This window comes from Cheilinus undulatus, linkage group 19, assembly GCF_018320785.1.
Source record: "Cheilinus undulatus linkage group 19, ASM1832078v1, whole genome shotgun sequence".
NCBI lineage: Eukaryota > Metazoa > Chordata > Actinopteri > Labriformes > Labridae > Cheilinus > Cheilinus undulatus.
In genome coordinates, this window is record NC_054883.1 from 8,602,295 (window position 1) to 8,627,819 (window position 25,525).

The 25,525-nt window shown below is 38.1% G+C and overlaps 1 protein-coding gene across 1 annotated transcript in view; it reads right to left on the reverse strand.

Moving 5' to 3' along the window:
• Positions 1-80: 80 nt before the first annotated feature.
• The window catches only part of smchd1 (structural maintenance of chromosomes flexible hinge domain containing 1), a 52,712-nt gene continuing 27,267 nt past the window's right edge, over positions 81-25,525 (reverse strand). The window contains exons 25-47 of the mRNA XM_041813832.1: positions 24,265-24,489; positions 23,926-24,065; positions 22,683-22,768; positions 22,476-22,594; positions 19,906-20,067; positions 19,140-19,268; positions 17,053-17,132; positions 16,785-16,942; positions 16,570-16,685; positions 15,828-15,889; positions 13,654-13,741; positions 13,359-13,490; positions 13,100-13,255; positions 12,897-13,017; positions 12,212-12,331; positions 9,191-9,276; positions 8,964-9,086; positions 8,627-8,808; positions 4,681-4,796; positions 4,160-4,230; positions 3,917-4,082; positions 482-640; positions 81-367 (exon numbers count right to left, since the gene is read on the reverse strand). Coding sequence (XP_041669766.1) covers positions 291-367; positions 482-640; positions 3,917-4,082; positions 4,160-4,230; positions 4,681-4,796; positions 8,627-8,808; positions 8,964-9,086; positions 9,191-9,276; positions 12,212-12,331; positions 12,897-13,017; positions 13,100-13,255; positions 13,359-13,490; positions 13,654-13,741; positions 15,828-15,889; positions 16,570-16,685; positions 16,785-16,942; positions 17,053-17,132; positions 19,140-19,268; positions 19,906-20,067; positions 22,476-22,594; positions 22,683-22,768; positions 23,926-24,065; positions 24,265-24,489 — 2,874 coding nt within the window. The 3' untranslated portion in view covers positions 81-290. The remainder of the gene's footprint in view (positions 368-481; positions 641-3,916; positions 4,083-4,159; positions 4,231-4,680; positions 4,797-8,626; positions 8,809-8,963; positions 9,087-9,190; positions 9,277-12,211; positions 12,332-12,896; positions 13,018-13,099; positions 13,256-13,358; positions 13,491-13,653; positions 13,742-15,827; positions 15,890-16,569; positions 16,686-16,784; positions 16,943-17,052; positions 17,133-19,139; positions 19,269-19,905; positions 20,068-22,475; positions 22,595-22,682; positions 22,769-23,925; positions 24,066-24,264; positions 24,490-25,525) is intronic.

The following is a 25,525-nucleotide window of genomic DNA, read 5'->3' on the forward strand; positions in this document are numbered from 1 at the left end:
CGTAAACACTGCGCACTTTTCTCGTTCCTGTCTTTTAATTTATTTTTTCTTTCAGAGTTTTTTCATTTTATTGGGTGGGAATAAGGACACAGACACAGTTTTGTAGTGAATTTGGCTTTCTTAAATTGATATATTCCAGACATATTTTAAGGTACAATAACAGATGGAAACTCAAAACTTTTTCACCAGACTGAAGAGTAAAAATTTTAAGAGAACACATTTAACACGATAGAAAATAAAAAAAACCAAAGGCTCAAATATATAAAAATCCCTTTAGGCGTATCTGCCAACTACATGGTTGGCCTTGCTCTCTTCCTGTCAATGCCTGATGGCTCACCAGCATCCCCAGGGCGTTTCGCTTGTCTCACTGGAGAAAACATTAGAAGAAGAATACAAATAGTTAGAAACCCATTTTATAAAAGTACAAAAACAAAACTACTGAGGGTATTTTTTGCCTTTACTTTCACGTAAACAAACGTACCCATTTGTCCCTCGATCTCCTTAAGCTGTCTGTTTTTCTCCTCCAGTTCTTGTTTCTGTTGCAGCGTGTCACTGGAGTTCATGGACTCCAGGTGGTCATTGAAGTCCTTTGTTGCTTCATTCTTTTTCTTCAGAGCATCTCGGTAAGGACGGAGCAGATCTGTTTATTAAATGATAGAAATTAAAGCACAATCAATTTAGAAAAGGAGAAAACATTTTCAAACTAAACAGTTGGGACGTTGTGTAAAATGTGACAAAAAATGGAAGTGTTTTTTAAAGATGTGTTTTGGGGCTTTTTATGCCTTTAAGACAGTGGATAAAATCAGAAACAGGTGTGAGAGAGTAGGGGACAGACATGCAGGAAAGAAGCAGAAGGCTGGACATGAACCCAGGCCGCCCACGTAGACGGGGTGAGACCTTATCTCTAGGACATCTGCACCCCAGAAAACAGTGATTTACACATTTTCAACCTGCAGTTTACTCAGTTAAATACAGCACAAGATGTTCACTGGTACGGTTGGTTTTTTTGGAAATAAACACATATTTTAAAACTGATACTTGCAACATGTTCCAAAAAATTTTGAGCAAGAGCATCCTCTCACCTTTTCTTCCAATAACACTGTAAGCATCAGGGGACTGAAAACACTCAATATTTCAAGAACTGAAAGTGGAACTCTTACCTACTCTTTCTTGATGTACAAGGTTTTGCTATTAAAAATGAGACTAATGCTGTAATATAATTTTATTGAACACATCTCCTTCCTTCTGCACACACACCGCTGCTTCAGGTCTTCCTCTGATCAAAGCAGAGCAGTAGGTCTTCTTCAGACAGTGGTCTCAAAACCTCTGTTCTTCTTTTCTTAACTTCTGACAGACTCAGAACTTGTTCCTTTGAGCACAGATTTGCTCTCGGGAGAAAGTCACACAGCGCTAGATCAGGTGAATAGGGAGGGAGATTTGTTTTTGGGCAAGAAGCTGCTTTACAGAGAGCACAATATGAGCTGGTATGTTGTCTTGTGAAGAATGAAACCATTTTTCCACCATTGTGGCCTCTTTCTTCTGACTTTTTCTCACAGAACCTGTCTGTAATAGTGATGATTTACCATTGACCTTTCTGAACCAACTCCTCCAAAATGAAGCCCTTAATGTCAAAGAAAACAGTCAACATGGTCTAGAATTTAGACTTGCTTTGTTGTGCTTTCTTCATCCTTGGTAACAATGGTGTTTTCAAATGCACTGACAGCCATCTTGTCTTAGGATCATATGGGAACATCCAGGTTTCATCACATATAATCACTTCCTCTAAAAAATGTGGGTTTCTTTCAATTTGTTCTAAAATGCATCCACAAATTTGCTTACGTTTTGCCTTTTGACCAGGAGTCAGAAGTTATAGGACAATTTTGGCACACACTTTTTTCAAGTTCAAATTTTCATGCAAAATTTGCTGAACTGTCTCTTTATCAGTGGAGACAATCTCTGCCATCATTCTCATACTGAGTCGTTAATTTTGAATGATTTGTTGAATTTGTTGAATGTTTTCAGAAGTTTCTGATGTGCATGGGCGGCCAGAGCATTCATGGTCGTTGTTCTGCCCAACATTATTTGTGTCATTTAGAGACACCTAGTGGTGTAAAAATGTACTGCAGATAAGTTCTTGTTTCTAGCCATAGGCAGTTCAGTTCAGTTTCCTAACACTTTTTTTTGACCTTTTCTCACATGAAGATCAACGTCTGTAAGTACTTTTGTGTATATTATGTACCTCTTCACTGCTTTGTAGTTTTTGTGAAGGTTAATCTTTGTTTTGTGCTTTGTGCAGAATTGTTAAGGATGCTAACCACGAATAGCATTTGCCATTTAAAAACGGTGCTAAGATTAGCTTAGATGCTAACTAGGCCTGTATGCCTCTTCTTGAAGGTTGTTTACTTTCTTAGGTGACAGCTATGTGCTACAGTATGTTGAGTTATTTTACTATGTATATGTGCATGAACAATTTGTAATGACATTATTTTTTTATGTTTTTCATGGTTTTACAATAAACAATAAGAAGATTCCATACTAAAGCCCTTAACTCAACTCCGGTTTCTTGGCTCTTTATTCTATGGATAAGATGTTCGCTGTCTGCTAAGCTGTCCAGTAAAGCGACAGCAGAATAGTCTTAGACATCCTTTCTGTCTCTGACATGCAGTGTTTCCCTCACGTTGAAGTTCAAGTTAATGCGTTGCTCAACTTTTAAGCTAATCATTTTCCAACACTGTAGCAAAAACGTGTATGCTTCAATCAGAAGTTAGCAGTGAACTAAAGACATCACTTATTGGAAACTTACAGCAGTTGTGTATGAATACCCGACCTTTATTATATAACACTAGGTGTGACTGTGAACTACATGATTTTATCCTCATTAGAGCAAGTCTCTATTCACTGGCCATTCCTCGTACATCTTAAGTTTTTCAACAGTGCAGGGTTTGGTTTATTTTGCGCTTAATAAGACACAGTACACTTTCAGTGCTGGACTGCATGCCAGCCAGTTAAGCCGCACTCTAAACATGAGAACATGCTGCTGACCCATTTTAGATGAGCTTGGGCCCATGGAAGTCAGCAGCGCTCCTGGATGTTAACATATGTCTATTACTTTGCAGGGTAGTGCCTTACCTTACAATGACAGTGGTTTTGTAAAGTATTTCTGAGCCTATGATTTTAATATCCATCAAAGAATGTCCTCAAAATGTCTATTTTTAATGCAGTGCCGCCTGATGGATCGAAGGTCCTGCTGAATGATACACTAGCCTGATGCTATGCTAACAGTGGTGACTCTCGAGGTTGTACTACTCAAGATGAAACAATACGTTTTTCTGAGTCGACAGGTCCTGAAACCCTCAACTGTCCAATCTGGCCATAATAATGCTGAAAATGTAGTATGACCTTGACTGTACATGCAGAGATTTCTCCAGATTCTCTGAATTTCTTGATCATACTACAAAGCTGAGGATGGCGAAATCTTTGAATTCCTTTAAATTGCACATTGAGGAACTTTGTTTGTAAACTGTTAGGCTATTTGATTACAGTCTTTTCTAAAGTGGAGACCATCTTGCAACGTTGATGAACTACTGAACATTGAAGAAAGCTCTTTTTATCCCCAATCATGGTTCTATCACCTGTTACCTACTTACCTGAGGAATATTTCAGGTATTTTGGAGAATTCCACAACTTTTGTAGTCTTTCCTTGTCCCTGTTTTAACTTTTTTGGAATGTGTGCATCTTTCCAAAAAACAATAAAGTATATCATTTCAAACTAATAAATATCCTACCATTGTGCTGTATGTAACTGAATAAAGATTGAAAATAATTTCAAATGTCCCTCTCTGTTTTATTCTCATTTACACAACATCCCAAATTTGTTTAAGTGGGTTGTGCGTTTGAGGCTAATGAGAAAAGTTACCTATTTGTGCTTCCAGGACGTCACATTGCGGTGGGAGGGGGGCTCCAAACATTAGCTGATTGACTGGGGGGGCTTTGTTTTGTGCACCTCCAAACTTGCCCTTAGCACTTATCCTGTCCCCCTCTCTTGTCAGGATGGTAGGACACGGTGCCCTTGACTGCACCACCTGGAAGCAACGGCACATTTAGAGGAAAAATAATCACTCCTAAGCTCGTCTATATAGCATGGCTCGGCATCACTCACCATCTTTCTGTAGTAGTTTCCAGACGCCAGGTCGTCAATCAAAATAGTATTTCCAAGGATGTTTTTGAACACTGAAAGTGAAATCAGGAAATGTTTAAGAGATGCTGAGAAAAATCTAAATGATCAGACGCTAAAGTATTTATTGCTCGTCCTTCTGGAAAACTTCTACCACAGAGAAAAGATTACAGCATTTATATGCGATGGCTGTAACTTTTACTTGTCAAACATAAAAATACCAAACTACAGGAAATGCCCAAATTAGCAGCCATTTAAAGTGGTGAAAGAGGCCCAATTTCAGTTCAGCTGACGGGGCCTCTGAGTGAGGAACAACCCCCAACATTTGTGAGGTTCAAGCCCAGGTGGAACCATTTACCCAAGACTCAACAGGAGTTGTGGGAAATGAAAAAAAAAATATGGTAAACACGAAGAGAAGCTTGAAGAAAACTATCCTTCACCCAGCAGAATCTTACATCTCCAGTGAAAATACAGTGTTACTTTTAACAAGAGAAACCTAGTCTTACCTTTTTCACAGCTCCCACAGTCTTGGTCCTTGGGGTAAATGAGGAGTTCTCTGGCGAACACCGGGTTCCCACGGGGCTGAAAGAGCGGGCGGCCGTGTCTCATGTGTGGCAGCAAACTGAAAGAAATTCAGATGTTAGCAGAGATACAGCAGAAATGATCCAAAACTTTCTTTCAAAAATAGCAAACTTGTTTTAAGAGAATTGTTCCTTGCTAGTCAAGTCAAACTGGATTTGTAAAACACGTCTTTTTCAAATTCACATCTGAAGAGAATATTTTGACTATGTACTCAAAAGAGGCATTTACAAGGACTGTTTCAGCAGCTGCTTTAAGGACTTCAATTATGAATGCATTTTCATGAAATCAATTTTAAGGCGTAGTTGATTATTATTATTATCAGGACCTGAGATGGGTCAGTGTTTGGCAGCAATACCGAGTTGGATGCATCATAATTTTTCCCTAATGTCAGATAAAAAAAATAAATAAATAAAAAAAGACTCGCACTCAAAGTCCAAAAGATGTCAGCTTCCCAAAAACTGCTGTTGTAAAAATTTTATATATTAATATTTTTTCCATTTAATAAAGAGTAAATATTTTAAAACTACTTCAGTGAAAAAAATACATATCAAACATAAATAATATTCTTGGGATTTTAACCTTTTAGAGGCCAGTATGTTTACACAACTCTGTCGTTTTTGTGAAAGTGTGAAATCTGCAGCATGCTCTAGATGGGGAACAGAAGCGCCATCTACTGGACAAATATAAGAGTAAAAAATTGAAAGCTAGTAGTCCAAAATGCAATCTTAACATAAAGGAATGCATTAGTTTATGTAAAGATTAATGTGGGATCAAAAAATGTAATTTTCAGTGGTTTTCAGTGGGACATTTTTGGTCCTTAGGAACAAATGCGTCAGTTTTTGTGTAGCTTCGCCATTTTAGGCGAATTTGCAGAAGTGACATAACAATTCAAAAAATTTTTAAAAATCAATCTCTGGCAAATTTGAGCTACATTCATTCAACACAGCCAAAATGGTTGCAACAGATTGGCACAAAATGTAGACAGACTGATCAGGGTCATAAAGTATATCCCCACTGCCACTGCAAAGAAGGCCTGTGTGATTTTTTTTGGTTTTATGGGAGATAAGACTACAGGTATCTCAAAATATTAGAATATCATAAAAAAGTTCATTTTCTACTTATAGTTTAATTTCCTTATATTCAGGGTTCACCACACACAAAGTGAAATATTTCAAAGTTTTTGTTTCAATCTCAATGATTATGGTTTACGGCTCATAAAATAAAAACATCTCAGAATATTACAATATTTTTGAAAAGTCTAATTTCTTGTCAGTTATTTCAGTCCTTAGAAGAGTGCTAATTGGCTAAATAACTCAGAACGCCTGCAAATGTTTCCTTTCTCTAACTCAGGTTCAGTACACACAACTACAGCCATGGAGAAGACTGCTGGCTGGACAGTTTTCCAGTGGACAATCACTGACACCCTCCACAAGGAGGGTAAGCCACAGAAGGTCATTGCTGAAAAGGTAGGCTGTTCTCAAACGCAGTAACAAGGCATATTCATGAAAGTTGACTGGATGGGAAAAGTGGAGTAAGAAAAGGTGCACAAGCAACAGGGATGAGCTCAGCCTTCAGAGGATTGTCTCACAAAGCAGATTCAAGACCTTAGGTGAGCTTCTCAAGGAGCGGACTGAGCTTTGAGTCAGTGAATCAGAGGCACTACACTCAGACGGGTCCAGGAAATGGTCTGGGGTGCCAAGTCATTATCAAGGTCAGAGTCAACGCAGCCAGCTGTCTACCAGGAGATAATAGAGCACTTCAGGGTTCCACCTGCTGAGAAGCTTCACTGAGATACGGATTTCCATTTCCAGTCAGAGTTGAGGCAGACACACACCAACACCAACACAAACACTTAAAGGAATCATGGTGTTCATGTGTTTTTTTAATGACTGTATCTGACCAATATTAAGTGTAAAGTTGATGTATGCTGTCTAAAAGGCCTCTCCACATGCAAATGAGTCTGACATCTGAAAGATTTAACAAATATATAACCAAATAATTATTTAAGAACCATTTCATTGTAACATATTTATAATAGGTATGTATTTGGGTAAATGTTCTTTATGATGATTGGTTGTCCTCCACTGACTTTCTCTCTCTTCTCTCTACTATCATTATCCACACACATTGCATGTCTCCGTCTCCTCCTGTTGTCTCTATGCCTGTGTGATCTCTTGTCAATACTCTTTTGTGTATAAAAGTTGAAGAGTTTCTGTCATATTAAGCATGTTGACGAGGTTTATTTACAAGAGTAAATAATGATCATAAATATCGCAGACTGCGTCAGACGCTATGAGAAAGGAATAAAGGAACAAAGAAGGACAAAGGGATCGTCCACCAGTTTATTGATACCTGATGAATGAATTTGAAAATGGTAAAATGATCGTCAGGTGACCCACGGTTCAGTCTGTATAGCCGAGCTGATCCCCTCACATCTGTGAGGAGCCGTGTGTATTTCTGCCTCTTGTGTGAGAAGGTCAAGTGGGAGTTGGTGCAGACATGAGCCCAACAGTTGCTGACTTTAAACACGTTTCCCACCGGTGTGTCAGTTTGCAGCGTGATATACAGTGGGTTGCAGTATTTTTATGCATTACAAGTGTCAGACTTGTTCTGAGAATTAAATAAATTACGCACAATTGCTGCAGTCTCGCGCCGGAATCCAGCGCTCGTTTAACTATCTCGGACGTAAAATAAGAGGAACATCAGTTCATACACGACTTTAGAGGATAAGTCTTTGCATTAGAAAACTCTCTCTCATGGTACTGAGTCAAAGCATCCCAGCACACATGTGACCGCAGCTCTGACAAGGGGAGGAGGAGGCGGGACTCTGCTCAGCGAGATTGCTCAGGTCTGGTTATAAAGTCAGACAGGACAAGCAGAAAACCGGGACTCAGAAATTGCATGCATTCTAGATGAATAACAAAGGGCTATGAAGTTTGTTTAATAAAGGAACTAGGTATAACCCTGCTCTATAGGAAATGTATCCTTAAATGAATTCTGCTGGGATCTGGTGCTATGTAGGAAATACAATAAAATAAAATTAACTCAACCTTCAAGGGGGGCAGGGGGCTAATATAATGGCAGGGGAAACACTGGGGGGCATACAGCTTGGATTACTGTATGTCCAAGAAACCAAAGCCAAGGTTTCTTGTGAGCTCAGTCAAGTTTCTAGGCCACAACAAAACTCATTTTTTTTAGTCATTCTCCGTATGGACTCTTTAAAATGTATGATAAAAAATATCAACCATAACTCATAGTTGAAATGGTTAAGTGTTGTGTAAAAATTGCTGCACAACTTGTATGGTTAAACATGTTTTCTCTCTTTAACACAATCAACCACATCAAACAGCATGAGGGAAGTTCCTCTTCAATTATAAACAGTAGCAATTATCCTAAACCTGTACTTTAAGCCAAACAGAATAGGAACAACTGTGTTTACACGGTTCCAAAACATTATTTCTGAAATCTCTTTCACTTTGGATAAAAATATAAGATTTTCAACTTTTTGTTGCCTCTTACAGCCAAAGTCTCAGAGCAGGCATTTATATGCCTAAAACTTCATTTTAATTGAAATAATACATTTCAAGGTGTAGTGATGGTGAGTTCATTTATTTGTCCAACAGACTGGAAGAAGGAAGTGCTGTGAGGTCTTTAAATTACAGTTGTTAGGGTGGGAGAAGGCTTGGGGATTACAAAGACCATAATCAAAGAAACAAAGTTAATCTCATCAGGAAAGCTACTCAGGCACCAACAACAAGGCTAGAAGGAGTAACGGTGCCAGAGGGTTTGAAACAGCAGGAATCAACAGATAACTTTTTATTTCAAAAAGAAACCCAGTATTATTTAAAAGACTGACACAAAGGGGCGTACCTGTTGTCTTGGGACACAAACACACTCTCAAGGGCCATAACCTCCTGCCTTCCACTGGTAAGCTCATAGATCCTGGTAGCTGCCTCCGTGGTTTGAGTAATGACACATTTCATGTCGCCTCTGATGTGCCAGGAGATAACATTTGCAGCAGCGTCATCCATCACAAGGGCCAGGTGACCAACCTGCATACAAGTAAAAAATAAAGCTTTCACTGCTCTGGGAAAACTACTCCTTCTTTTGTCAACCCAATGCAAACTCACAACAAAACAATGTTTCCTGACACTGTGTTTTAAAATAGCTAATCTGACATGGGAGCTCTGCTTTCTTCAGACTTTACCATTCCCAAAACGTCTGGCTGCTCCCTGTACTCATTACGGCAGGGGAAGACTCTCCTGGGTGTCTCTCGAATCCTGTTGATTTCGGTGGTCTTCTCTTGGATCAGCCTGTCAATACCTTGAAACTGCAGGGAATAAAAAATAAAATCATCATCCAAAATAAAAACATAAAGAGGAGTTAATCATTTTTAGTGACAGGAGTAAATTATACCAAGAATTAACATCTTACGGAAACACTGTGTCCTGATATCACGTTCGAGCTGACCAGCATTTGTCGCAGTAACTCCTCTTTGCCATTTGCATTTATGAGTGTACCTACAATAGAAGAAATATATATGTAACTTTAACAAATGTTCTCAAAGATAAAAAAAACAGAACTGGCATAAAAGGGCTTGGTTATGCACCTCATTACTTTCTGGCATGGTCAAAACTTGCCTGTAGCTTTGATGGTTTAAAACACAAGTGTCACACTCAATCATAGTAGGGGGCTGGATTCTGGGTTCAGGTCTAGCCTGAGGGCCTAACAGGGTCAACATATAACCATAAACTGTCAACCTCATTGTCACCAGTAACAAAATGTGAAAAAAAAAACAAAAAAACAAAACAAAAAAAATAATTTTGAAATTCAAGAGAGTAAAAATCATACATTTAAAGGCTCAAATCTGAGATAAAAAAAATCCCACTTTTTTAGTTAAAAAGATCAGAACATGATATTAAAAAAAGAAAAATAATGTTTTTAAATATACAAGGATAAAGTTTGAAAGGTCAATATTTGAGATCAAATTTGAAATCATGAGTTTAAAGTCAAAATATGACTTAAAATTTTAAATTGTGAGTCTGATGGTCCAAATATTGGATTAAAAAGCCAAAAATTGGGACACGAAAATGTCAAAATATGAGCTAGAATTCAAAATGATGACTTAAAAAGTTTAAAATATGACTTAAGTTCAAAATTGGGAGAGTTAAAGGTCAAAATATGATACAAAAGTAAAAAGTATTCATTTAAAATGCCAAAAAAATGAGAAAAAAAATTAAAGTAGAGTTTTTAAAAGTCAAAATATGGGATTAAAAAGCCAAAGTAAGGAGTTGAAAAGGTCAAAATATTGCTTAAAATTTAAAATTGGGAATCTGAAAGATAAAAATGTGACATATAAAGTCCAAATAATGAGTTGAAAAGGTCAAAGTATGAAATGAAAAGTCAAATCATAAGTTTGAGTCATAATCTTGAGATGCAAAATTGAAAATATGAAATAAAACACAAATTATTCAGATATTTATGGCTTAACAAGAATATTTTAAATAATCAAGTTGAAGTTTACATTACTATACTGGAGGAAATCTGCAGACCTTATACTGGTGGGACAGTTATAATACAAATGTGACATGATCTTGAGGGCCGGATATAATCATTCCATGGGCCGGATTTGGCCCCCGGGCCTTGAGTTTGACACCACTGTGGTTTAAAAGATTAACATTTTCACTCATTCTCCTCCCTTATGACTATTCATTTCAGTGTATTATATGGTGAAAATTGCATAACTGTTTTCAAAGCCTGTGTAAAGCATGACAAATATGCCTGTTTCACAATGGATGCCTGTAATTAACTACCATGCACATATTTCAGTGGTAAAAAAATTTAAGTTAAAAAACTAAAGTTTCAAAATCAGGACAACTTAAGTAGTAATCTCGGCTCTGGGATGCTGTGGGTGTGCGTATTTAAAATGCCAAAACCACACTCACACGCGGGTGTAACACCACTCAACTGTCAAAGCTCTGTTTACACAATGCATTAAAAGGATTTGTATCTGTTTTGGGCATTAGAATACTTTGTGTTATTTCTCAATGCTTTGTGTGAATGCACTTCAATGTAAACTGTCCGATATCCTAAAGCTCAGACTGCATACTGAGGTGGTCTAGGATGCCTTCCTCCAGGTAGGATGGGTTGAATAGATGCAACACGTACTGGCACGCTTTAAAAACCACCTAGTCAGCTGATGTGATCTGCTGTAGTCTGCTGGTAAAGAAAGTCATGACTTTATTTAAATGGTGGCTCTTTTTAGAGATTTAGACTTTTTGGCTAAAAAAGTGAAATTATTTATATTTAAGTATTTCCCAAATGCTGTTAAACAGCACATCTTTTTATAACTTCATCCCATAGCTCTGACACTTCTCTCAATCTGCTTTGACCACTTCAGTCTGCTGTCTAATATCATACCAAAGAGTTTGACTTCTTCTACTTGATCAATTGACACATCTTTAATGGATAGGTTTAACTGCGGCTTGTCTTCTAATTCAAAATTTGATCCAAACACAATACTCTTTGTTTTGAACAAATTAAGAACAAGCTTATTACTCTATACCCAATTAACGACTGCTTGTAGTTTCCTCTCTAAAGCACTCAACAAATCCTAACTGATCCTGCTGGTAGAAAAGAGTTGTATCATCTGCGTACATAACCACTTTAGCTTGTTTAAAACAAAAGGAAGATTATCAGTGAATATAGAGAAAAGTAGTGGTCCCAGGCAGCTATGAATGCTTTTCTGGTTTGTGCTTTTCAAATTAAAAGCCTGGTTTAGTATTTCTGTAGAGGAACTCCATTCACTTGTACGGAATGCTTTTGTTTTGAATAGTTCCCTACAAACTTCCTCAATATGCTGAATCAATAAGCTTGTAGGGGGGTTTATTCAGGTAAAACTTGTGAAGAAGGACAGGGCTTTGAGAGCAGGAAAATGCGGCTGACACGCAGCAAACTCGCGCCCTGTGTGAAAGCCGCACCGGCAGGAGCCGGAGCTGACACGCGCGACACACGCAAGCAGCAAAACACGCTCCCAGTCTGAAACGGGCGTCAGTCTGTTTTAATTCCTGCCCCTGCCTTTTTCCTGTGACATCAAGCGGTGTTCTCCGCTGCTGCATGATGTCATCCTACAGCCTCTCTACATGGGCGCCTGCTCTTCCCACTGAGCTAAACCAGCGCCTGTGAGGAGGAAATTTATAACCATTCATAATTCAAACATAGCTCTCAGCCTGTTCCCATGCTTGCAGTTACTTCTGTCCAACATATTCATTGTGTTGAGACCAACCTCTCATTTTGCTTTATGCTGACTTTAAATAATTTATTTTACAATAAGAATTATTGAATACAACATTAACAAATTTCAAACAATCCTTTTGCTGCTTTTGTCTGGTAGCATGATAATGCATGCATTTGATCAGCTTAAACATAAAAAAGACTGAAGAAGAAAGAACTTACGATTAAATGCTTCATAAAGTTCATCTTTTGAGAGAAGGACTTGTTTATATGCAGCTATTTCACTGAGGAGTTTTTGTTTCCTCTTGGTCAGCTCGAACATTTTTCTTTGGTGCTCCGTATCTGAAACATCAACAGATGAACAATCATTAAAGTGTGAAGTTAAAACAAAAAGTATCACACACAAGGACATCTTCATTTATATTTGGTCTTTGAAGCACTGTCCTCTGTAGAAATATTCTTAACATACAGGATACTTATTTTAATGATTATCCAGTACAACAGGTACAAGGTCTGGGAAATAGACTGGATCGGGTCAACTGGATGAGCACTTCTGCCTTACAAGGATCAAACCAAGTGGATTAGCGTGATGTGAATTCTGATAAATAATCAATAAGTGTATGCAGTGGTTTGCTCTCTGTAAGTAGCTTTCTTTTCTTATTTAGGTCATTCCACAGGTGTCAGTGTTTGAGAAGGGCAAAGCTGAATAAGTCCACAGGCTGGGATGTAAAGAGAAACTGTTAGGGAGCAGGAGACATCGCTGTCTCTCTCGTCAGTTCGTCATCTGTCTATAACAGATGTGGACGTCAGCATGTGCATCTTTAAAAGATGCTGAAGAGACATAAAATGTATTGTTAGTATTATTATTAAATAAAATAAATCATGAGTATTATTTTCCATAGCATACCATTGTAAAAATGGAAGGGGAGCTTGAAAGACTCCAGAGGAACCATAAAAACTTCAGGTTGGAAGAGCAGGATGTACGAACTGCCGTTTTCACCTGGACTGTTCTCCATGATGGTCAGCCTCTGTGAAAAAAGTTATTACATGATGTAAATACTTACCCAAAATAAAAGACAATATAATGTCCTGACACAAACAAACACTTACATCAATGTGGGCCTTTCCTTTGACCAAATCAATCTCATAGCTGCTGCTTTTGTCTTGAAACAGAGGGAGGTTTCTGTTTATCTCTTCACTGGAGTTCCTGATAGAAACAAGCACCTTTCCTTTTAGGTCCTGGCCTGCTGGGTTTCCATGTGAATCCTGAAAATCAGTCAAAGCAAGTCGGTAAGGCTAAATATCTGCTAATAAAACAAAATATTTTTTAACAACGAATAAGACTGAGGCGACTAGGATTTAATCTCACCATTATCACAAGAGTCATATTCTCCACTAAGGTGCGATTGGAAATGTCTTTACTGTAGGAAACCACTGGGGTTGGTGGCTCTGAGTTGGGACCCAGTTTGACAGGTTTATCGGCCTCCACATTGATCGGAATCTAAGAGAGACAAAGCCGAGGTAAGTCAGGATAATAACACACATAATGGCACACTAAACAACCACTTGATGGTGAAACCTTTATGCATTTTGTACTTTTTAACTGTCAGATCAGATAACTTGATTAAAATCTGTAATGTTTCCAGGATTTAGGTTAAACCCACCTGAGAACTCCACATCAGTTTAGCTTTGCTTATACGGAGAGAAAACTGAATCATGTACTTCCCAGCATGTTCTGGTATCTCTTTATCTCTGCAGTGAGAGGACACAAAACAAATATTACACATTTTTAAAGCAACAGTCTGACATTTTAAAAAATGAACAATTAAAGACTTATATCGCTCTTTGACCTTCATTTATCAAATATGCGTACACCAAATATTAGTGTTTACAGTCATTTCTATGCACAGATCTGCATTAATCAATCTGAGAGTGGGTGTAAGATATGCTCAAAATCCCACACCAGGTCTGAGTTTGTGTACTCAGTGTGGACTTGCTGTGAAGCTTAAATTTGGCCATGTTTTTTTGGAAATTGCATTTAAAATTGATTTGACAGCACACAAAACCTCTGACAATCCTTGTGAGAAATATTGTTTTTAAATCATGCTGAGGAGCACAAGTTTTTCGGGGGAATCAAGTTTTGATTCCTTCATTATTTGTTACCTTTGATGAACGAACATCATCAAACAAAAATAAGACAGGCTGAATTCATTTATCATCAAAAATCCGCTGTGTGGGGTAATATCACAATAACGTGAAAAAACTTCTGTTATTTTGGGGAAAAAAGAGGAAACTAGAGAGGTGATTAAATATTTTGCTTTTTAACAGGGAGTATATTACAATGCTGTGATTGAATCAAGGGTTCAGCAGAAAAAAGGAGAAACTGACTCTACCTCAAAGCAATGTCTGTTAACATTCTAGTTTATACTTGCTGAAATTCACCCTGCAATTGTACTTCTTATGCTTGTACTTCTTTGTTTATACTTTTTCTATATATTTTTGTGTGTATATTTTCGGTGTATTTATTCTTCTACTCTACTGACAATTTTGCCTGAATAAATGGAGCGCCTAGTGAAGAGGACCCTAGCCTCCATCATTCTCCTATACACTACTGACAAGTTAAAAGTCTAATACAGCATGTGATCTCGGGACAGCCTGTGACACAAACTGAACTAAATGCAACAACATACCATGCATTACATTAATTACCTGCTCAAGCCCTTGCTGCTTGTGTAAAATTCACCAAAAGACTAAAAAAAACAACTGCCATAGGAATTAAACCTAACTGAAAACGATGGCTTGATTCTAATGTTCCATCCTTACTGATACTTTGTTCCACCATTAGTTCCTTTTTCAGTTTTGTGGCAGATAGAAGAGTCTAAGGATCTGATCTGATTGGATGCTTTCAGGAGGATTTTGATGACTTTGAGGCAGACATACAGCAGATGTTTTGACTGATACATTTTTGAACAAATACTTGAGGTTTTACTTGCCATCTCTTTTCTTTCAATGTGTTTATATTTGACATTTTATATATTTGTGTGTACGGCTGCTCATAGTTTGTCTGAAACTGTTTATCCTAGTATAATAAAGGCTGAGTGAATTAAATAAAATTAATGGGGCTGACAAAAATTACAATTTGTCATTTGCTATCGACCTCAGGATCTCTGCAGTTAATCATGATTAATTACAACCTATTTGTAGCATTTAAAATTCCACTGGTTTGCATTTGAAACTGGTTTGTGCCATTTATCACAAGAGTCATATTCTCCACTAAGGTGCGACTGGGAATGTCTTTACTATAGGAAACCACTTTCCTAAACTAAAGGTAAGAGACTTCTAGTTTGTATACAGATCAGCTTTTATAGATCAACTGAAGATTCTAACATGAACTTTGTCATGGAAAAAAGAACTTGTTGAACAGTGTAAAGATAAATATTTGATAAAAAGTGGTGCAGATAATTTTTGACTTATCCACTAAGCTGTCTGTGAGGTTTTAAAAGTGAAATGAGACATTAAGAAACAGTGGTGGACTTATTTACATCAATGTGATAGAAGGATTCACCTTTTAATTGTGGCATCAGAAGAACAAATGTCAAGAATTCTGGGAAAAATGGAAAATCTACATCCTCCCTAAATGCCCCATTTTTGTTTAAACTCATATTTATTTTACTGACACCTGTATGAAAATATTTTTTTCCTGGTTTACGACATAAGAGACACCCCATGTTCTAATGTTATAAAGTGTAACTATTATTATCTTTTGGTTTATGGTTTATAAATCATTGACTTTCTGCAAGAAATACGACAGAACAGAAAAAGTGTGAAAGCAATTTACCTGAAGTGGAAACAGTCTTTCCTGTCATTCTCCATTGGCTTGCTACACTTCAGCTCGGTGGCCTGAACAAGAGAAGTAGAGTTAGAAAATTCAACAGACAAGATAAGCTTGAAAGAAAATTACATGGCAGTTTCTTGGTCTGGTCAAAAGGTCCAAAAGTATCCCCTTTGTCCATGACTATCCCTTTTCTTTGCTACAAGCTATCTAAATGTCATTAACAGCATAATTTACACTTTCTATTTGTTGTAGTTGAACTGTAACCAATCTGTATTACTTAATTACAGTTTGAATTATTTCCTGATTGATAATAGGAGGCTGGGATGACATAAAAGGAGGATAAACTATCACTTAGATGAGCCCACATGACTACCACCTCTCTTGTATTTCTCCAGAAGAATTACAATTTTGATTAAATGGAATTATTGTTTAATTCAAAGACCACATGAATAGTCATGTTGATCTCTTGTATCATGGATGGTCAAGAGGGCATCACCTTAAATAACGATTGTGCAAGGAATTATGCGTCCTTTCTTTTGTAAAGAACAGTCCAGCCAGTGTATCAAATATTTAAGAGGAAAATAAAGGCACCAATAAGCTCCTTTCCTTTTCATTTACAGAATTTCAACAGCTCCTATCATAGCTGACACTTAAACACTACTGGGTTGTTCCTCTCAGTAACAAACCTTTCTAACCAAAAATAACTTTTTAGACAGACCCTGTTGTGTGTAATTCTGTTAGTCACCATTTGTGGAGGTATCTCTCCTGAAGATGCTCCCTCCCACAGCAGCATGGACACATTGGCAGGGCTGTAAGTCGTAATCGGACTTCCTTCTTCGGACTCCACAGTCACAGAGAAAACTGAACAAACAAAGACACTCAGCTCACTCAAACATACATTGAAGCAACTGCAAAGAAGCTCCCTAAAAACAAGAAATAAGATAAAAGTAAGATGCAAACCTGGGAATTTGCCTCCAGCAGGAAACTTGGCGGAGGTATCATACTGCACTGACAGACTGACGGGTTTGTTGGGATCAGAGTTGACGGTAAGAATGACTGATGGACCAGGGATGGGTTTGTTGTTGAAGGAACCAATAAACTCCAGCTGATAGTACCCCCTAGTGGAATAAATGGTAATAACACTTAGACCTGTGACAGGTGGAGCATGTTGTATCCTGACATTCATGAGCTCATTTTGGTAAATGTTACATTGAGAAGTGATACTCACTTTGGTCCACTCACTCTATTCACAGTGAACGAGGCTTTTCCTTCTGCGTTCACTGGCTGTGATGCAACAGCTGCCATCACCTAAAACAACAGAATATCGATTTACATGGCTTCAGTTGGATAACTTTTGGTGCTGTAAAAATAGGAGGGTGTTGGATGACCCAAAGGATGGTGACTGGAGATAGTGTCCAAAAAGGTATTCACCTCCTTGGATGTTTTACATTTATTATAAATCAATCATGGTCAACATAGTGTGGCTTTTTTGACAAAAATAATTTTAAAAATCTCTTCAGTGTCAAAGTAAAAACAGATTTATGCAAAGTGATGCCAATTCATTAAAAATATGCCTTGTAAAATAAGTTACTGCACAAATATTCACCCCCTTCAAGTCAGTATTTAGTAGATACACCTTCGACTGCAATTACAGCACCGAGTCTGTGCGGAAAGGTCTCAATCAGGCTTGCACTTTAATTGGACTCCATTCTTCTTTGCAGAGCTGTTCAGCCTGTCAGGCTGCATGGGAAGTGGCCTTTTCAAGTCTAGCCACATATTCTCTATTGGATTGAGGTTTGGGCTTTGACTCAGCCACTCCAGGACATTCACCTTGTTGTCTCTAACTATTTCTGTGTAGCTTTCATTGTATGCTTCAGGTCACTGTCTTGCTGGAAAGTAAAATCTTCTCCCAAGCCGTAGTTCTCTTACAGACTGAATAAAACCATCCCCCAGGATTTTCCTATATTATGCTCCATTCATTTTACCCCCTACCTTTACAAGTCTTTCAGGGCTGACTGCCAAGAAGCCCCACAGCATGATGCTGCCACGGCAGAGGTTCACAGTGGGGATGGTGTGTATGTGATGATGTGTAATATTTATACCACAATTATTTAAGACAGATTCACTTCACTCAGGTGGTCCCCATTTCACTAATTGTAAGACTAGTAGCACCAGTTGGCTGGACCTCTGTTGAATCAGGTCAGATACTTCACGGGGGGGAAAATTTATGCAGTCACTTATTTAACCTCACATTACTTTGAAGAAAAATGTGTTTGTTTTTTGTATTTTTTTAATCAAAAAAGCTGAATTATATTGACCATGATTGATTTATAAAAACAATGAAGGGGGGTACTTTTTGTAGGGACTGTACCTACATGCAACATGTGTAATTTCATTTCAGAAACAGAATCTAAAGTGACTGCCAGCAACATACTTTTGATGAATGCAAATGTGTATTGTGCAACTTTTGTGTATTTTCCAAAGTTAACATTTTTTACACAATTTTAGGGACGCTGAGAACTCCACAGGTTCTTCCTGATATCCATAAAGTGTTCAAAAATGAAGTTATACTGAAAGTAACACTGAATTAAAGAAAATGCTAATTTCTCTGGCAGCCTTCATTCAAGTGTGCAAATGCATTAGTGACAGAACTGCTACAATGGCTGCTTGTAAACTTCTGTGATATTTTTCACCCAAATTTGTCTGTATATAAGATACCATCTGTTTCTGTGGTCTTCCAGAGGGAAAATTCCATTAAAACCATCTTCCTGCTACTTCCTGTGTGATACACATTGTGTTCTGCAAAGTCTACAACATACAATTTCTGTGTAGCTCTTTCATTTCCATCTTGATAGGTTAGCTAAGCTCTCAGCTGGCACTAATGGTAGTAAAGTATGGATCCACAGTCTCTAAGCTGCACTGCCATCCTCCACTTGTCACTTTTTCTCTTTAATTGAGGCGTCTACTTAGTCATTCCAGGACGCCAAGACGTCTATTTACAGTGTAAAAGTATAGCTTTTTATTCTTTGTGCCTGAGCATTTAAGCAGCCACTTGCCTAAAAAGTGAAAGAGGCCAATTTTTCAGTAGCATGAGATTGCATGCAAAGTATGATGATGGCGGTTGCACTTGTGGTAATGACAGCACGTGTCTTAGTATTTTATAAAGATACACTGATTGTACAAATTTACAGGAAAGTCAAGTGTTTAAATGAAAACAAACATTCAAAGTGTGTTTTGTCTGCTGGATTACACAATAATCGTGTGCTTCCTAATGACTTATCAAAAAGTATAAATCTTAAATATCAGCAGTCAAACCTTGAGTGTTGCAGGTGAAGGCCTCAGTTCTACCACGACCCTCTGGTCTGAAGAAGGGTTCCCCCATTTGTCACACAGCTGGATAATGAATGGTGTTTGGATGCTATGATCATTCAGCACCTGCAAAGGCTTATAGATTTAAAAAAAAAAAAAAAAAAAGTGTACATTAAATTTGATTTTGTTTAATGAACTGCAAAAATGTATAATCCAATTTGTCAATGACAGCAACAAAATCTTCTCTTTTACCCACACCTGCAGCAGGAACATTTATGCTTTAACCACAGTTTGGCCTCCACCCCTCTAACATACACACATGGATAGATGATTTTTTTTTCCTAGTCTTTTCTAAAGATCATTTCCTGGGACTTTCCCAGGACATTTTGAGTGGTATTCTAGCTGGTATGAGGTACAGTCTATGCACATCAAAGTTGCATGAGGCTGTCGGATCTGTCCATCTTAATAAGCTGTATTAGTTTTCTATATTTATACATATTCATTTATTTTTTTTTAATAAAATGACTGGGGTGGGGTTTTTGTAAACCTGCAGGAATGGTGAAAAAAAAATTCAGTATTACTGAGAGAGTGATTTAAAGAAATAAAGAGAAGAAAGTTTGCAGGATATGGTATTCCTATGAAACAGAGATAGGGGTGAGAGATGTGAGATAACATTCAGCAAATGTAACTCAAATGGGAGAGGAAGCCATTTTATCTCCACCATTTAAGTCCACTCAGCTACTCAGGTCCTTCCGCTGAAATTATTCCTTACTGTTTCAGGCCCACTGATTAGTTTCAGCTCTGCAGGGACTCCAGCCGTCACTTTGATGATGACTCGCGCAACAAAACTCTTGTAGGTGAAGCACAGCTCTCTGGAACCAAGAGCGCCAGACTCAAACTTGACTCCCGTAACAATAACCGAGCTGGTGCTCTCCTATAGTCAAGGTACAAAGTAAGGATTAGCTTGAAAACAAAAATAACTCCTGGTCTCATTATCACAGTGAAGCATACAGATATTAATTTGATACTGGTATCAGATCGGATTGGAATAGGTGTAGAGAGACACCCAAAGCCTAGGGTTTTCAGAAACAAAGCTTAAAAGATTCACCAGCAGTAAAAGGAGGCTAATCTTGATGCCAACATAGTTTAAATCAGTGGTTCAAAACCGATCCAGCCATAGTACCCACCACCTACTGCACCACAAAGTAGGGACCCAAATTTCTGACTTTTATTAAATTAATTCAACAAAAAATGTGGAAATTTGGATCTTGGAAGGAACACAACAAAAGGCTGAACTTAGAGACTGGCTACATCTCTGGGAGGACATGCATGCAAACATTTCATTTCACTACTAGTGCATCTCAAAGAATTAGAATATCATGAAGAAGTTCAATATTTTTTGTCACTCGTTTCTGAAAGTGAAATCTATACATTATATAGACTCATTACACATATAGTGAAATATTTCAGGCCTTTATTTCTTGAAATTTTGATAATTATGGCTTTCAAATAAGAAAACCCAAAATTCAGTGTCTCAGAAAATTAGAATATTACATAAGATCAATAAAAAAAAGGATATTTTAAACAGAAATGTCAGGCTTCTGAAAAGTAAGTTCATTTCTATGCATTCAGTACTCAGTTGGGCCTCCTTTTGCATGAATTACTGCATCAATGTGGCGTGGCATGGAGGCAATCAGCCTGTGGCACTGCTCAGGTGTAATGCAAGCCCAGGTTGCTTTGATAGCGGCCTTTAGGTCATCTGCATTGTTGGGTCTGGTGTCTCTCATCCTCCTCGACAATACCCCATAGATTCTCTATGGGGTTCAGGTCAAGCCAGTTTGCTGGCCAATCAAGCACAGTAACATCATGGTCATTGAACCAGCTTTTGGTACCTTTAGCATTGTGGGCAGGTGCCAAGTCCTGCTGGAAAAATGAAATCAGCATCTCCATAAAGCTTGTCAGCGGAAGGAATCATGAAGTGCTCTGAAATATCCTGGTAGATGGCTGCGTTGACTGTGGACTTCAGAAAACACAGTGGACCAACAGCAGCAGATGCCATAGCAGCTCAAATCATCACTGACTGTGGAAACTTCACACTGGACTCCAAACAACTTGGATTCTGTGCCTCTCCACTCTTCCTCCAGACTCTGGGACCTTGATTTCCAAATGATATGCAAAATTTACTTTCATCTGAAAAGAGGACTTTGGACCACTGAGCTACAGTCCAGTTCTTTTTCTCCACAGCCCAGGTAAGACGCTTCTGGAGTTGTCTCTGGTTCAGGAGTGGCTTGACACGAGGAATGCCACATTTGTAGCCCATGTCTATTGGTCTATGCCCCAGTCCAGCCTCAGTCCACTCCTTGTGAAGCTCCCCCAAATTCTTAAATGGATTTTGCTTGACAATCCTCTCAAGGCTGCGGATATCCCTTATGCTGGTGCACCTTTTCCTACCACACTTTTTCCTTCCATTCAACTTTCTGTGAATATGCTTGGATACAGCACTCTGTGAACGAGCAGCTTCATTAGCAATGACCTTTTGGGGCTTACCCTCCTTGTGGAGGGTGTCAATGACTGTCTTCTGGACATCTTTTAAGTCTGCAGTCTTCCCCATGATTGTGTAGCCTACTGACCCAGACTGAGAGACCATCTAAAGGCTCAGGAAACCTTTGGAAGTGTTTTGAGTTAATTAGCTGATTAAGGTGTGACACCATGACATTCAATATTGAACTTTTTCACAATATTCTAATTTTCTGAGACACTGAATTTTGGGTTTTCTTATCAGTAAGCCATAATCATCAACATTTCAAGAAATAAAGTCTTGAAATATTTCACTCTATGTGTAAAAGAGTCTATATAATATATGGGTTTCACTTTCAGAAATGAGTGACAAAAAATATTGAACTTTTCATGATATTCTAATTTTTTGAGATGCACTAGTATGTGTTACTATTATAATATATTTTGGTTGTTTTTTGAAAGGTGACAAGACATTTACAAATTATCATATTAAAAATAACTTTCTTGAAAATATTTCCATTAAAGATAACATGATATATAAGTGAAAATCTCAAGAAAACTATCAGAATTTACTACTTTTCCTGCAAAATAAAATAAATGGATAGATGTCTGCCTATAGGGCTTCAATATCAGAGATATTTTGTTTTTTTTTTTGTTCCTGAAACTAGTTCACCACCCATTGATTTGATTGAGCTTCTTTGATGAAAATATTTTTGAAGAAAACCAAGATGGAATAAAGATGGAATGACTTAGCATTTTTATTCTTCCTCTGACTTTTTAGTTTTAAGTGAATTTTTCTCTTATTTTCGATATCTGTTTTCCTACCTCTTGTATAAAGTTGATTGATGTTTTGTCCAAACCGTCTGCTTCCACCAATATGTCTTCTACACAGGTGGAGGTAAGCGTGGAGGTGACATTTTCATATTGGTCCATAAGCTCCAAGGCTGCATATAAAAAAAATGCATGTGAACAAGCTTTCAAACTAGTGTGTAAACCAGTGTGCATCACAACCTGGTGCTGACTGATACTCACTGACGTTTCCAGGCAGAGTTTCACCCAGCTTTACTGTGTTTTGGACTAGAGTTGCTTTCAAGCGTGATGGTTCATCTGGGCGAGGTCTTAAAACAAAACAGACAGGGATGTAGACTCCAAAGACACAGGGAAAGATATCTGATTCCTGAAATACACTTGTTTGCTCCCTTGAAGCAGGTAAGAAATCAATGCTTATCTCTTGTCTGTCATTTAAATATGAACTTAAATCTACGTGACATTTTGCTTAGTAAAGCATTATATCATTAAGGTTCAGACTAGAAGAAAATTGTCAGTCTGACATTGAACAACAACTTTAAGGAGACAGAGTAATTCTTTTATGGGGATCTAAGCTAAGAAACAACCTGCTGTAGTGTCTTATTTGACAGTCAACCACAAGAAATATATTTTCTTTCATATAGGGCCAACATTTAAAAGTGGGCACAAAAATGGGTCATTTAAATCCAATTTAAAATATACAGTACATATTTTCAATACTCTTTCTTTAACCAGGAGAGGGCGTTGTGTGCATTTGGCTTTTCTTGTCTGACATCAGTAGCTGAAGAAGAGAGGCTTATGCATCGAGAATGCGTCAAAATGGGAGTGGGGATTTCAGTAGGGATGAATTTCCAATCCTGAATCGAGTATTGGCAGAAAAATCAATATATCTGCGGCTGCATCTGCTATTACTGGTTTGGAGGAGTGATCATCAACTGGCAGCCGGGGGGGCAAAATCTAGGTCTGCAGTTTTCTGCACCAACTTACCCCTGCAGGTTCTTGGAGAGCACAATTTTTTTGCCTGAGAATCAAAACTGCATACCTTTTTCCTGCACGTCTGTCGCCAATCAGGAAGCAGCATATTAGCATCAAACCCAGTAATGGACAACATGGCAGCCTCAGAAATATGCTAAAATATTTCAAATGTCATCTTGTGGCTGACTGCAGAATAGGAATTAGGGACTGATCTCACTGCAAATGTAGATTAAAAATTAAGTACATTTTTAATCTACATTTATTTGAAAGTTCGGCCCCCAAAGCATGTGCTATGATAAAAAGCCGGCCCTGGTACAAACGGTAGTTGATGACCCATGGTGAGAGAATTTTCCTGTACCACATGTATGATATTGTGAGTTGAACGTATTGTTACATATTGTTCCTATTAAGCTCATTCTCAAACTAAAATGTGACTCAAACTTGTAGAAGCTCAGTACCAATAGGTGGGGTCTAAGTGGGGTCTGTGCCTTACATGATGAAAAAGGAGAAGGACACACTCTGGTCTTGGTAGGACACCTGGTAGAACTGTTCTCTGTTGGCCTGTGTGGGCACCTGTATGTCAGGCAACTTCCCTTTTGCCAGATCTTCAGTTACATCTCCTGTCCAGGTAACCTTAAACAAAAGCAAATGAAAGTAAAACCTCATCAACAGGGGAGAAGAAGTCTCGATAAGTGTCAGTATGATGACAAATAATGACAGATTCATAGCAGAAACATGGGTTGGTTAATTAATTATCACACATCCAACATTTGAACAATAGAAAAACACACAGTACACCAAAGAGAAAATTCTTTATAATTATCAGACACACCTTGATCTTCGCAGCTATTTCTGCAGAAAGCGGTACTTCCCTACCCGCCTCGTCATACAGTTTGTAGAACAAGTCCCCCAACGTGCTCCCAGCCAACCACTCGATCTTTTCCTTGTTCCTCAGCACCAGCTTCTCATCATCCTCACTGCAGAGCTCCATCCTCGAGACTCTTCTGCTGGGAACCACCTTTACCTCCCGCACCACCGCTGCAACGTTTTTCTTACTCTTTGGAGAAAACAAGAAGACACCAATATAGATTTAATGAAAGAGGCCATCTTTAAGGGCATGCAAAATATTGAACAAACTTGGGTCAAACATCTTCAAAACACTCTTGTAGGTATATAAAAAGGGAGCAGTCTTGAGATATCACATTTACAAGAAAGGTATGAACAAGGGCTGAACGATATGGTGTAAAAGTGGAATCTCTGATGTTTTCACACCAAACTTTATTTACAATTATTGACCTTATTTTATTTTTCTAAATGCAAAAGAAACTACTCAGGTTTCCTTTATTTAAGCATAAAATGTATTACAAGTTAACAGAACTTCCTGTACAGGGGGAAAGTGAGTTATTAACTTGTCCTAAAAAGTGCATAATGAGGGTTATTTACATCAACACTCAGGCTCTGACAGTTTTTATCTGTGTAAGAAACAGACTAAAGTAAAACCTGTTTAATGCCTGACGCATCCGCAGAGTCATGAGTGTCTGTGCATCAAATATGACGTAAAATACACGCCCCTTCGCAGGGGTCCTGTGTGGGGATGTTACACCTGGCTGCGTACATCTCAGTAATTGTGACAAACGCTGATGCACCAGACGTCAAGATGGCTGATTTTGAAGAACTTTAAGTTTCTTGAAGGATCATAGAGACAGCCAGATGATTAAACATTCCTGGCTTGAAATATAACACACTTAGTAGAAAAGGAAGAAGAATAGTGTACTTCCTCATCTATCCCTCGCACTGACCACACAAATATGTTATATGTACTCCTCCTTGTCCGGCCTCTCTTGATGGATCTCCTCTCCTGTTTTTTTTGATAAGCAACAAGAGTAAACACAGAAGCTCCTCTCTGTGGGTCTCTTTATTGTGAACAATAATTCTTCCTCTACAAGTTCCTTTAACACATGCTACAGGTGTGATATTTGAAGACACTACCCCCCTAGCTTTAGGTGAATATCGATTTGCGGCGAGTAGGAAGCTGGCGGTAGGTATAAATGCACCAGATGTTTCAGTGTCATGATTCTGCATCAGTCTACACG